Source organism: Panthera tigris, chromosome C1, assembly GCF_018350195.1.
Source record: "Panthera tigris isolate Pti1 chromosome C1, P.tigris_Pti1_mat1.1, whole genome shotgun sequence".
Lineage (NCBI taxonomy): Eukaryota > Metazoa > Chordata > Mammalia > Carnivora > Felidae > Panthera > Panthera tigris.
This window is the reverse complement of record NC_056667.1, coordinates 92,180,445-92,194,256: the sequence shown is the minus strand read 5'-3', so window position 1 is coordinate 92,194,256 and position 13,812 is coordinate 92,180,445. Positions and strand designations below refer to the sequence as shown.

At 37.7% G+C, this 13,812-nt stretch overlaps 1 protein-coding gene across 15 annotated transcripts in view; it reads left to right on the top strand.

Annotated features, from left to right (window-relative positions):
* WDR47 (WD repeat domain 47) overlaps window positions 1–13,812 on the top strand; it is a 68,907-nt gene that overhangs the window by 24,420 nt on the left and 30,675 nt on the right. For 9 of the 15 annotated variants that reach the window (XM_015534982.2, XM_015534980.2, XM_042998109.1 and 6 more), the window contains 3 exons: window positions 1,047–1,152; window positions 3,569–4,371; window positions 9,101–9,227. In XM_015534982.2, coding sequence (XP_015390468.1) covers window positions 1,047–1,152; window positions 3,569–4,371; window positions 9,101–9,227 — 1,036 coding nt within the window. Of the gene's footprint in view, window positions 1–1,044; window positions 1,153–3,568; window positions 4,372–9,100; window positions 9,228–13,812 lie in introns of all 15 variants that reach the window. The other 6 variants (XM_007076444.3, XM_015534985.2, XM_007076443.3 and 3 more) reach the window with 4 other exon arrangements.

Genomic DNA, 13,812 nt, shown 5'->3' with positions numbered 1-13,812 from the left:
ATCTTTCATAAAACTTGGCTTTTGGTTAGAATTAATGTTGGAAATAGAAATCCTTCGAGTACTAAATTGTATTTACTTACTGAAATTATTTTAATTGTGGCTTCAATGTGATAAGCTTTTAAGAATTTTAAGAATTTTGGGGCGCCTGGGTGACTCAGTTGGTTAAGCTTCAGCTTAGGTCATCTTGCAGTCTGTGGGTTCGAGTCTCACATTGGACTCTGTGCTGACAGCTCAGAGCCTGGAGCCTGCTCCAGATTCTGTCTCCCTCTCTCTCTGCCTCTCCCCCACTCATGCTCTGTCTCCATCTCTCAAAAAAATGAACAAATGTTAAAACAAAATTTAAAAAAAAATAGTAATTTAAGAATTTTTTAAAAGTTTGTTTATTTTTGAGAGAGAGAAAGCAGGGGAGGGGCAGAGGGAGAGAGAGAATCCCAAGCAGTCTCTGCACTGTCAGTGTGGAGCCTGACATAGAACTCAGACTCATGAACTGCGAGATCATGACCTAGGCCGAAATCAAGAGTCAGATGCTCCAAGTGCCCCAGATTTTAAGAATTTTTTGAAAGCAGGGCCACCTGGGTGGCTCAGTTCGTTATGCATCCAACTTCGGCTCAGGTCATGATTTGTTAGTTCAAGCCCCACCTTGAGTTCTCTGCTGTCAGCACAGACCCCACTTTGGATCCTCTGTCTTCCTCTCTCTCTGCCCCTCCCCGGCTTGCCTGTGTACATGCGTGTGTGTGTGTGTGTGTGTGTGTGTGTGTGTGCGCGCGCGCGTGCGTGTGCACGCACACTTGCTCTCTCTCAAAAATAAACATAAAAAAATAATTTTTTGAAAGCAAAGGTGGTTATAGTAACTTATAAGGGCATTTGATTTATGAGACATTGGAAAATTAATTTTTCTTAAAAATCTTTTTTTAGAGGAATAATTAGCCCTTTAAGACAAACTTGGTCTGTTTTGCTCTAAGAACCTGGGTTTCATTTCCAATCTTTGACTTTGTCGTAACTCGGCTTTTTAATCATTTTAATGGTTTGTATATTATTTTTCACAGGTTTCGTTATATTATCCTGAAGCAGAAGTTTTTAGAAGCCTTGTGTGTTAACAATGCAATGTCAGCAGAAGATGAGCCCCAGCATGTAAGATTTTTATTCCTGAAGGTTTGCGCTATAGTCTTGTTTCAGTCATAAGTATTTTATTCACTAAAACAAAAGATTAGTATCATGAGTTTTCAAAGTTTTTATGAGCTGGGATGGAATAAGATCTACTCTTTTGTAGCTGGAGTACTTTCAATCTATAATGCTTCTGAACTTGTTCCAAGATTTAGACACAGACGATAAATGAATGGCTGGCTGGTTGGAGAGTGTGTGCTTTTCCTGTTTAAGGTGATTTAGATTACAGTAGATGTTTGACTTGAAGATTCTACATCATTGCTTCTTTTTTTATCCCAGAAGTGGATTATGTTTACTTCCTCGTTTTGTTTTTTCAGTATTTACATTGATCCAGAGGTGTTTTTTTTTTTCCCTCGCAAGTTTTTATTTAAATTCCAGTTAGTTAGCTTACAGTGTAATATTAGTTTCAGGTATAGAATCCAGTGATTCATCGCTTACATACAATACCCCAATGATCAGTACAACAACAGAGGTGGTTTTTGATAAAATATGTGTGTCTTTATGACAATTCAAATTTAAAGATACTAAGGGTTTTTTTGATTAGAGAGTTATTTTTAAAGTTTTAATTATAGTATTGTTATATCCCAAACCAAGGAAACTTATTAAGTGCCAGTAAGTAAGTGTTCATTGAAATAAACTCAAAAGATATTACAATGAGAACTTTCATATATAGTAAGAGAAATGTTTGCCAGACAGTAATGGTTATTTTATTTATTAATTTTTGAAATTTATTAATGTTTATTTATTTTTGAGAGAGAGTGACAGAACATGAGTGGGGGCGGGGGGAGAGAGAGACACACACAGAAATCTGAAACAGGCTCCACGCTCTGAGCTGTCAGCACAGAGCCTGATGCAGGGCTCAAACTCCAGCTGTTAGGTCATGACCTGAGCTGAAGTCGGATGCTTAACCCACTGAGTCACCCAGTTGCCCCCACAGTGACGTTTAAATTTGAAAAGAACACTGTAAGTCAAAAGACTTAATTTTTACTTTGTCTTTGTCATTAACCAACTGAATTTCTTTAGTTAAATCTGCTCCCTAACTTTTCCCATATGTAAGCTAAAGAAAGGTGAATTCCATAAACTCTGAGATTCCTTACATCATTAAAAGCTTATGATTTAAGATAATATTCAGTATACAAATTACTGTAATTTTTCTCTCAGCTAAGCTTTCTTTGTTCTGTCTTCATACTAGGTTTTTTGTTTTGTTTTGTTTTGTCTTTGAGAGAGAGAGAGAGAGCATGAGTCAGGGAGGGACAAAGGATGGGGGCGGAGAGAGAATATTAAGCAGGCTCCACACCTGTCATGGAGCCCAACATGGGACTCAATCTCATGACCATGAGATCATGACCTAAGCTAAAATCAAGAGTCAAACATTTAACTGACTGAGTCACCCAGGCACCTCACATACTATTTTTGTAGTAAATGAACTGTAGAGTTCCCCGCCCCCCCCCGCCCCCAATTTGCTTTCTTTCCCCACACAAATTTCTCCTACAGCAAGTTTAAGAATGACTTTTTTGCTTTTTGGGTAAGCTGGAGTGATAGCAAGCTACATAAACCATTGAATATTGGCATGCTTCAGTTTTCATTTCTAGAGTGCTCAATTATTCTTGACCTTAAAAAATTATATATTTGAGAATGATAGTCCAAAGCCTGAACTAGAACAATATTTTTAAAAAATGTTTACTTATTTATTTTGAGAGAGAAAGAGTTCTAGTGGAAGAGGGGCAGAGAGAGAGAGAGAATCCGCTGACAGCACGGAGCCTGACTCAGGGCTCCATCCCACGAACTGTGAGATCATGACCTGAGCTGAAACCAAGAGTATGTGTTTAACTGACTGAGCCACCCGGCACCCAGGCATCCCTAGAACACTATTTTTTTTAATATCTTTTTTTAATGTTTACTTATTTTTGAGAGAGAGAGAGGAAGCACAAGTGGGGGAAGGGCAGAGAGAGAGAAAGGGAGACACAGCATCTGAAGCAGGCTCCAGGCCTGTGGGACACAGGGTCGAACCCACAAACTGTGAGATCATTACCTGAGTTGAAGTCGGACGCTTAACCGACTGAGCCACCCAGGTGCCCCGAACGCTATTCTTATAGTAAGAGTTTAATTTGCTAAGTAACCAAATTATTTCATATTTTTATTTTAATAGTGAAAAAACATTTTAGCTCCTGACTTTAGAGTTGTTACATAGCCTGCAAATTATATGAGTACTCTGTGACACTAGAGTTTATCCTTTTGCAATTAAAGTTTATGAAAGCTTATAAAATATTTGATTAAATATTTTTTAAAACATTTTATAAAATATTTTATAAAACGTTTGATTAAATGTATTTGATTAAAATACTCTTGTTTTCATATCTCACAGCATCTTTCTTTGTAGTGATCACTTATATTTTTCTTACAGCTGGAATTTACCATGCAAGAAGCTGTGCAATGTTTGCATGCCCTAGAAGAGTACTGTCCTTCTAAAGATGATTACAGCAAGCTCTGTTTGCTTTTGACTTTGCCTCGTCTGACCAATCATGCTGAATTTAAGGACTGGAATCCAAGCACGGCACGAGTTCACTGTTTTGAAGAGGCTTGTGTCATGGTTGCAGAATTCATCCCTGCTGATAGGAAGCTAAGTGAGGCTGGGTTTAAAGCAAGTAACAATCGTTTATTTCAGCTTGTAATGAAGGGCCTACTTTATGAATGCTGTGTAGAATTTTGTCAAAGTAAAGCAACTGGAGAAGAAATTACAGAAAGTGAAGTACTTCTTGGCATTGACCTTTTATGTGGTAATGGTTGTGATGACTTGGATCTGAGTTTATTGTCATGGCTTCAGAATCTCCCATCTTCTGTCTTCTCTTGTGCTTTTGAACAGAAAATGCTTAATATTCATGTTGACAAACTTCTGAAACCTACAAAAGCTGCATACGCTGATCTTTTGACTCCTCTTATCAGCAAACTTTCTCCCTATCCATCGTCTCCAATGAGAAGGCCTCAATCAGCTGACGCCTATATGACCCGCTCTCTGAATCCTGCTTTAGATGGCCTCACTTGTGGCCTAACCAGTCATGATAAGAGAATCTCAGACCTTGGAAACAAAACGTCTCCAATGTCACACTCCTTTGCTAACTTTCATTATCCAGGGGTACAAAACCTCAGTAGAAGTCTCATGCTTGAGAATACAGAATGTCACAGTATTTATGAAGAATCCCCTGAACGGTAAGTATTTCCTCATAAAAATTAGAAATTATTCAAAGTGTGAGATTGTGTGTGTGTTTAATGTTCAAGTCCCTTTAGTTGAAAGTTAGTCCTTAAACTTTATAAAGCATTTCTAAAATAAATTTTGATAATTAAAATTATCAATGAGAATATTTTTATATCCTGTATTATTATTTTGCTTATTATAAAGGCAATGGATGTGCATTGAAGACATTTTGGAAAATAGAGGAGAGTATAAATATGAGAATTAAAATCCCTTGTAATCTCACACTTCGATGATGTCTTTTTTCTATGAATACATTTTTTAAAGATTGGGAATGTACTATATATATTCACATAATTTGCTTTTTAAAATTTGATCTTGAATACTTTCCCATATTTTTAAACATTTATTGGGATAAATGATTAATGATGTATGCAGTATTCCACTGTATGACTGTATCATAATTTTACCTAATTCCTCATCATAGGATAGCAGATTATTTCCACTTTTTTCTCCTATATGAATAGTACTGAATAGTAAATAGTGTTGAATGTGTGTGTGTAAAAATCTCTGATTATTTCCACTCTGATTATTTTTTCTAGTAACTCTTTTTTTTTTTTAAGTTTATTTATTTAGTTTGAGAGAGAGCAAATAGGAAGGGGCAGAGAGAGAGGGAGAGAGAAGGAATCCCAAGCAGGCTCCACAGTGCCAGTGCAGAGCCCGATGCAGGGCTCAAACTCACGAACTATGAGATATGACCTGAGCCTGAGTCAGATGCTTAACCGACTGAGCCACCCAGGCATCCCTCTAATAACTCTTAATATACATGAAGGAAATAAGTGTTAAAGCCAGCACTCAGTTTTTCTTTCAAACTTGGCATGAAATAATAATTTCCTGGTTAGCGGTTCTTTATTTCAAGAGTTAGAAAAGTTCTTCCCTCACTTTCTAGGAAAACCACTGGGACATATGGCTGGTTTCCTATACTCAGAGTTGATACTATGAAGTATGATACTATGAGTAGGGAAGAGGCAGAGAGAGAGGAAGAAAGAGAATCTAAAGCAGGCTCTGCATTGTCAGCACACAGAGCCTGACACGGGACTCAAACTCATAAACCACGAGATCACGACCTAAGCTGAAATCAAGAGTTGGATGCTTAACTGACTGAGCTACCCAGGCACCCCAAGCGTAGGGTGACTTAAGACTCATCTTATTGCTCTACTTGAAAGATAGAGATGATATCTAGTAATGAAAATGGATGAGTATAACTTAATATCGAAGGATCCTATTATCTAAATCCCCAAGGAATAGAGTCTTGAACATTGGTAGAGACTATCTTAAATTTTTCTTGGACTTTCCAATCTCTTTAAAGAAAATTTTCATTGTCTGGTATGTTGGGCTTCAATTCTAAGGGACTGTTGATATTCTTCTGAGGAGAACTGTTGATATTCTTCTGGGTACGTAAGATGATTGGAACTTCTTCGTCAGTATAATGTTTGGACTTGTACACCAAAGGGATTGTCTTTCTTTTTTTCTTAATTTAATTTTTTTTTATTTACATCCAAATTAGCATATAGTGCAACAATGATTTCAGGAGTAGATTCCTTAATGCCCCTTATGCATTTAGCCCACCCCCCTTCCCACATCCCCTCCAGTAACCCTCTGTTTGTTCTCCACATTTATGAGTCTCTTATGCTTTGTCCCCCTCCCTGTTTTTATATTATTTTTGTTTCCCTTCCCTTATGTTCATTTGTTTTGTCTCTTAAAGTCCTCATATGAGTAAAGTCATATGATACTTGTCTTTCTCTGACTAATTTCACTTAGCATAATACCCTTTAGTTCCATCCATGTAGTTGCAAATGGCAAGATTTCATTCTATTTGATTGCCGAATAATACTCCATTGTGTGTGTGTGTGTGTGTGTGTGTGTGTGTGTATATATACCACATCTTCTTTATCCATTCATCCATCGATGGACATTTGTGCTCTTTCCATACTTTAGCTATTGTTGATAGTGCTGCTATCAACATGGGGGTGCATGTGTCCCTTCAAAACAGCACAACTGTATCCCTTGGATAAATACCTAGTAGTGCAATTGCTGGGTCGTAGGGCAGTTCTATTTTTAGTTTTTTGAGGAACCTCCATACTGTTTCCCAGAGTGGCTGTACCAGTTTGCGTTCCCACAAAGGGATGGTCTTTCTAAAGAAAAGAGACACAAAAATCTAGCCAGTTCTGACTCTACATGTGCTGTTGCCTATGTAAAGGAGTAGTAGAAATTGAGGAATGACTAAAGACAGAAAGAAGTGGAGTATAAGCTACTAGACCATTATAGAATAAGTAGAGAGGTAAAATGTGACATATTAAAATGTGAGTAATACATGTGTTACTAGCTGAGCAGTAGCATAACCAAGAAAATATCTGTCATGCCTGTGAAATTGGAAGACTTAAGAGGCAAAGCAGTGTGGAATAATGAATGGTCTTTGGAGTCAGACTTGGACTTGAGCAAGAGCTTTGCCATTTACTAGTTGTGTGACCTTGGGACCGTTATTACTTAGTCTCTCTGAGCCTAAGTGATCATCTGTATAAAATAGGGTGTTGACTTGCAAAGTGAGATAAAGTTCCTAGCAGAGTGGCAAGCATGTGCATGGTGCTTCGTAAATACAGATTTCCCCCCTTCTGAGTGTCATACTCCTCGTAAAGACAATATGTCAAAAGGGCTGCTAATAGCATGCTATAGGTAAGCTACTGTGCTGTGGATAAAGTATAAAAATTTACTTTGGAAAAAGTTAACCTTGTTTTTAAAATTATCTTAGGTGTGGGGTACCTGGGTGGCTCAGTTAGTTAAGTGCCCAGCTCTTGATTTTGGGTCAGGTCATGATCTCACGATTTGTGAGTTTGAGCCCTGCATCCGGCTCTGTGCTTATTATAGTGTGGAGCCTGCTTGGGATATTCATTCTCTCTCTCTCTCTCTCCTTCTCTCTCTCTCTCATTCTCTCTCTCTTTCTCTCTCCCCCTCTGCTTCTTTCTCTCTCCCCGTCTGCCTCTCTCTCTCCCCCTCTGCCTCTCTCTGTCTCAAAATAAATAAACTTAAAAATATTTTAGGTTTAATTTAAAAATATTGGTAAGATTATTACACAATCATCTTGAAGATGCCACTTGAAGAAACCTCTTATTTGTGGTGATATACGTTTGAAGTCAGTATTTGTTTAAAAATATTCTGAGTGTCTACTCTGTGCTAGCGTCATGCTGCATTCCGGGGATACAGTGATGGAATTACTATGGTGAACAAGAAGATAAAACACAAAAGAAGGGTTTATAAGAGAGCGTGGGTTTTGTAAAGATAGTTTTTCACTCAAACATAAACAAACTCCAAACAAAAAAGGAAGAAAAATCCGTTGAAAAAAATATAAGCTTTGGCTATTCAGTGTAATGGTCTCAAAATTAAATGGCAAAAAAAAAAGAAACCAAACAAACAAAAAACAAACAAACAAAAAAACCCAACCCAAAAACATCTCAGGAATGAATCAGCATTGGATTTGGAACCTGACAATCTAGATTGAAATCCTTTATTTACTGGCTATGCAATTTTAGGAAAATAACTTTATTCGTCATCTGTGAAATGAGAGTTACAACCTATTTCACAAGTTACTGTGCAAGTTAAATGAGACAATACATATGGAAATGTATAGATTGCAAAATTAAATGTTACATTATGAAGGTCATTTTATTTTATATATAGTTAATAACTCTTATTAAATCTATCTTGTGGGCATAAAATTGGGCTTCTTATGGGCATTAGCAGGTTACAGCAGAGATTGGTCCTGAAGACTTCTCCAAGTCTTTCTCCTTCCTCTTCTGGGCGCATGTGTATATATGTATGTTGAGGTACTTATCAGTTAGAAAGCTTCTGACCAATGGTGCCTTTGTGAAGATGACTATTTAGCTCTGCTTCCTGACCTCTACAACTGTAATTTGTTATGTATTACATACTCTACCTGGAGAGGCCATTATGAAGCCCTCTCATAATCAAATTCCTTCAAGGCAGAGGTCATTTTACTTTTGTATATGTTCCCATGGTGCCTTGTGCCAACAGGTTATCTGTGTAAGTGTCTGAGGTATTCATCATTTTTGGATGATGTTAGTTATTAAAAATTTTGAACAGAATAACTACGAAAAGTAGAAATTGTTAGTGTTTAGAAGAATATTAGGAACAACCTGACAGAGATGTTAAGCTCACTAACTAGTATACATTAAAAATATTGGAAACATGTATGTTTAGCTTTTATGTTAAGTGCAAATAAACCAAAGAAAGCCTTTTAATAAACAGTTCTTAAATTTTTGTTGAAACATATTGGAGGGGAAAAATTAATGTTTGGGTAACAGAATCACAGATTAAGATTCATAAAGAGAATTTAGGCATTAGGTCATCCAGCTTATTATTCAGTTCAGTTTATAGATGAAGCTGAGCCACAGAGAATGTAAGTGATTTTCCAAAGACCACAAATCTTGTTTTAGACTGGACCCCCTACCCTCCTTGCTTAATAATCCAGTGCTCTTCCATTATAGGCATATTCTATTAAAAAAAAAAACAACCTTATATATACACTTAAGAAAGGAAAATTAAAAAATCTATTTTTGAACATTTGGTAAAATTTAGACTAAATAGTCATTGTTTTAATTAAAATTTCTCTGAAATATCTTTTCCTTCACTCCCACCTCTTCCTTTTTGTTTTTTGCACTTTTCTGGAAGAAGTGATACACCTGTTGAGGCACAGCGGCCTATAAGCAGTGAAGTCCTGGGCCAGAGTTCAGTTTCAGAAAAAGAACCTGCAAATGGAGCACAGAATCCAGGACCAGCTAAGCAAGAAAAAAATGAGGTATAATTTAATACATCTAGTGTCTTTTAGAGTTGTTCTCTTTGTAAGAAATAATAGTGTTTGCTTGAGTAAATGTAAATGGAATTTTTTAATATTTGAGAGTAGGTGAGAGAATATCTAGACTTATTAAGTCATTTTCTCCCTTAAGGATATATGGTATCTTTAGTTGTCATGTATTTTGGAGAATTTTTAACAGGTGAATTTATTAGTAATCTAAAATACCACAGTTTACATTAATCTTACATATTTCAAGACTCAAGTAATTGAACTCACATTAAATGTGGATAGCTTGGTATGCTCTATATTTTACTAATTAGATGTAATGAACAAGAAATGACATTTTAAAAAATTTTTTTATTTTTTATTTTTTATTTTTGAGAGAAGGAGAGACACAGAGTGAGCAGGGGAGGAGCAGAGAGAGCGGGAGACACAGAATCCGAAGCAGCCTCCAGGCTTTGGGCTGTCAGCACAGACCTCTGAGCTGTCAGCACAGACCCTGACATGGGGCTCAAACTCATGAACTGTGAAATCATGACCTGAGCCAAAGTCGGATGCTTAACTGACTGAACCACCCAGGCACCTCAGAAATGACATTTGTAATAGAAAATACTTTTATCCAAGTCTTTCTTTTTTAATATTTATTTATTTTTGAACGAGAGAGACAGAGTTTGAGCAGGGGAGGGGCAGAGAGAGAGGGAGACACAGAATCCGAAGCATGCTCTAAGCTCCGAGCTATCAGCACAGAGCCCAACGTGGGGCTCGAACTCATGAACTGTGAGATGATGACCCGAGCCGAAGTCGGATGCTTAACCTGCTGAGCCACCCAGGCGCCATTTTTATCCAAGTCTTTAGAGTTCTAAATTATTTTTCTCTGGTGTTTTAGAAAGGAAATTGTATTATGAAGGAGATTATAAATTTTATCTTATATATTATGCCACTTAGAAGAAATGAAGAGGTAGTTTTAAAACGTTCAATAAATTTTTTTGTTTTCAACCAAATATTAAGAATGAAGCAGAAAAATTATTGTTAAAAATACATATAAGGGGCACCTGTGTGCCTCAGTGGTTAAGTGTCTAACTCTTGATTTTGGCTCAGCTCATGATCTTACAGTTGGTGGGTTTGGGCCCTGTGTTGGGGTCTGTGCTCACAGTGCAGAGCCTGCTTGGGATTCATTCTCTCTCTCTCTCTCTCTCTCTCTCTCTCTCTCTCTTTCTTTCTCTGCCCCTTTCCTGATTATGCTCTCTCTTTCAAAATAAATAAACTTAAAAATATAGGGGCGCCTGGGTGGCGCAGTCAGTTAAGCATCCAACTTCAGCTCAGGTCATGATCTCATGGTTTGTGAGTTCAAGCCCTGTGTTGGGCCCTGTGCTGATAGCTCAGAGCCTGGAACCTGCTTCAGATTCTGTGTCTCCCTCTCTCTGTCCCTCTCCCTCTCACACACTCTCTCTCTCTCAAAAATAAGTAAAGATTAAAAAAAAAATTTTTAAGGGGCGCCTGGGTGGCTCAGTCAGTTAAGTGTCCGACTTCGGCTCAGGTTGTGATCTCACGGTTCATGGGTTCCAGCCCCACATCAGGCTGTGTGCTGACAGCTCAGAGCCTGAAGTCTGCTTTAGATTCTGTGTCTTCCTTCTCTCTGTCCCTCCCCCACTTGCACTCTGTTTCTCTCTCTCTCTCTCTCAAAAAAAAACATAAAAGTTAAAAAAAAGTTTTTTTTTAATATATTTAAAAATATGTGTGAATATGCACCAAACAGTAGAACCCCAAAATCTATGAAGCAAACACTGGCAGAGTTGAAGGGAGAAATGATAGTTGGAGACTTCAATACCCTACCTACTATAATGGATAAAACATCTAAACAGAAGATCCATAAGGATACAAAGTACTTGAACAACACTATAAACCAACTAGACCTAACAGACATCTGTAGAATACTCCAACAATTTTGTTGCTTTAGAGGATGCACCTTTTTAAAAAAAAATTTTTTTTTAATGTTTGTTTATTTTTGAGACAGAGACAGAATGTAAGTAGGTTAGGGACAGAGAGAGAGGGAGACAGAGAATCCAAAGCAGGCTCCAGGCTCCAAGCTTACAGCACAGAGCCTGATGCAGGGCTTGAACCCACAGGCTGCGAGATCATGACTTGAGCTGAAGTTGGTCGCTCAACCAGCTGAGCCACACAGGTGCCCCAGTGCACCTTTTTTTTTTTTTTTTTTTTTTTTACCCAGAGGTGCCTGTATCAGTCTTTTTAGAGGAAGTTGTTTCCTTAGGCCCTCAGGTCAGTGATAGTATTCCGAGTGTTTGTAACTTGTTTTGTGAATATGTGAATACTAACAATATCTGAATACAAATATGTAAATAAAGTGATACTAACAAAAAAAAGAACACTTCAACAATAGCAGAATACACATTTTTCAGGATAGACTATATATTAGGACCCAAAACAAATCTCAATAAATTTTAAAAAATTGAAATCACATGAAGTGTCTTCTCTGACCATAATGGGATGAAGCTAGAAATTAATAACAGAGGGAAAATTGGAAAATTCACAAATGTGTAGAAATTAACACACTCTTAAATAACCAGTGGGTCAAAAAGGAAATCACAAGGGAAATTAGAAAATACCTAGAAACTAATAAAAATGAATATACAACATTCCAAATTGATGAGATACAGCAAAAGCAGTGCTCAGGGGAAATTTATGCCTGTAAATGCTTACATTAAAAAAGAAAAGGGGTGCCTGGATGGGTCAGTTGGTTAAGCATCCAACTCTTGATCTTGGCTCAGGTCATGATCTCACAGTCTATGAGATTGGGCCCTGATTTGGGCTCTGTGTTGACAGCGTGGAGCCTGCTTGGGATTCTCTCTTTCCTCTCTCTCTGCCCCTCCCCTCTCAAAATAAATAAAACTTTTTTTTTTTAATGTTTTAATGTTTGTTTATTTTTGAGAGAGAGAGTACAAGTGAGGAAGGGGCAGAGAGAAAGGGAGACACAGAATCCAAAGCAGGCTCCAGGCTCTGAGCTGTCAACATAGAGCCCAATGTGAGCTCAAACTCATGGACTGTGAGATCATGACCTGAGCTGAAGTCAGACTGAGCCAACTTAACTGACTGAGCCACCCAGGTGCCCCATAAGTAAATAAAAATTTAAAAGAAGAAGAATAAAGTCCTCAAAGTAATAACCTAACTTTATGCCTTGAGGAACTAGAAAAAAGAAAAACAAATTTTAGCAGAAGGAAGTAATAAAGATTAGAGGGGAGATAAATAAAATAGAGAAAAGGAAAACAATAGAGAATCAATAAAATCAAAAGTTGATTCTTTGAAAAGATTAACAAAATTGACAAGCCCTTAGCTAGACTAACCAAAAAAAAAAAAAAAAAAGAGAGAGAAAAGACACAAGTAAAATCGGAAATAAAACTGGGGACTTTCCTGTCAACCTTACAATAATAAAATGGATTATAAGAGAATACTATGACCACTGTAAGCCAGCAAGTTAGATAACCTAGTTGAAATGGACAGATTCCGGGGCGCCTGGGTGGCGCAGTCGGTTAAGCGTCCGACTTCAGCCAGTTCACGATCTCGCGGTCTGTGAGTTCGAGCCCCGCGTCAGGCTCTGGGCTGATGGCTCGGAGCCTGGAGCCTGTTTCCGATTCTGTGTCTCCCTCTCTCTCTGCCCCTCCCCCGTTCATACTCTGTCTCTCTCTGTCCCAAAAATAAATTAAAAACGTTGAAAAAAAATTAAAAAAAAAAAAGAAATGGACAAATTCCTAGAAATCACAAATTACCTAAGCTGACTCAAGAGGAAATAGAAAATCTCAACAAACTTACAATGAGTAGAGATTGAATCAGTAATCAAAAACCTTCCAACAAAGAAAAATCCAGAATCAGGTGGCTTTATGGATGAATTCTACCAAACATTTAAGGTAGGGTTAACATCAGTCCTTCTCAAAATCTTCTAAAAGTATATAAGAAGAAGGAATACTTCCTAACTCATTCTGTGAGGCTAGCATTACCCTAATACCAAGGCCAGATGAAGACATTACAAGAAAAGAAAATTAAAGCCTGGGTGGCTCAGTCGGTTAAGGTGTGACTCTTCGATTTCAGCTCAGATCATGATCTCATGGTTCATGGATTTGAGCCTTGTGTCAGGCTCTGTGCTGATGGCCTGCTTGGGATTCTCTCTTCCTTCTGTCTCCTCTCCCACTCACACACCGTCTCTCTCTCTCAAAATAAACTTTTATGTGTATTATTTTTGAGAGAGAGAATGCAGAAGCCAGGGAGGAGCAGAAAGAGAGGGAGACACAGAATCCAAAGCAGGCTCCAGGCTCTGAGCTATTAGCCCAGAGCCTCACGCAGGGCTTGAACCCACAAACTGTGAGATCATGACCTGAGCTGACATCGGACACTTAACCAACTAAGCCACCCAGGTGCCCCTCACACTAAATAAACTTTAAAAAAAAGAAAGAAAAAGAAAACTACAGACCAATTTCTTTCATGAATAGAGACTAAAACCCTAACAAAATACTAGCAAACTAAATTCATCAGTATATTCAAAGGATTATGTACCCTGACCAAGTGAATTTATCCCAGA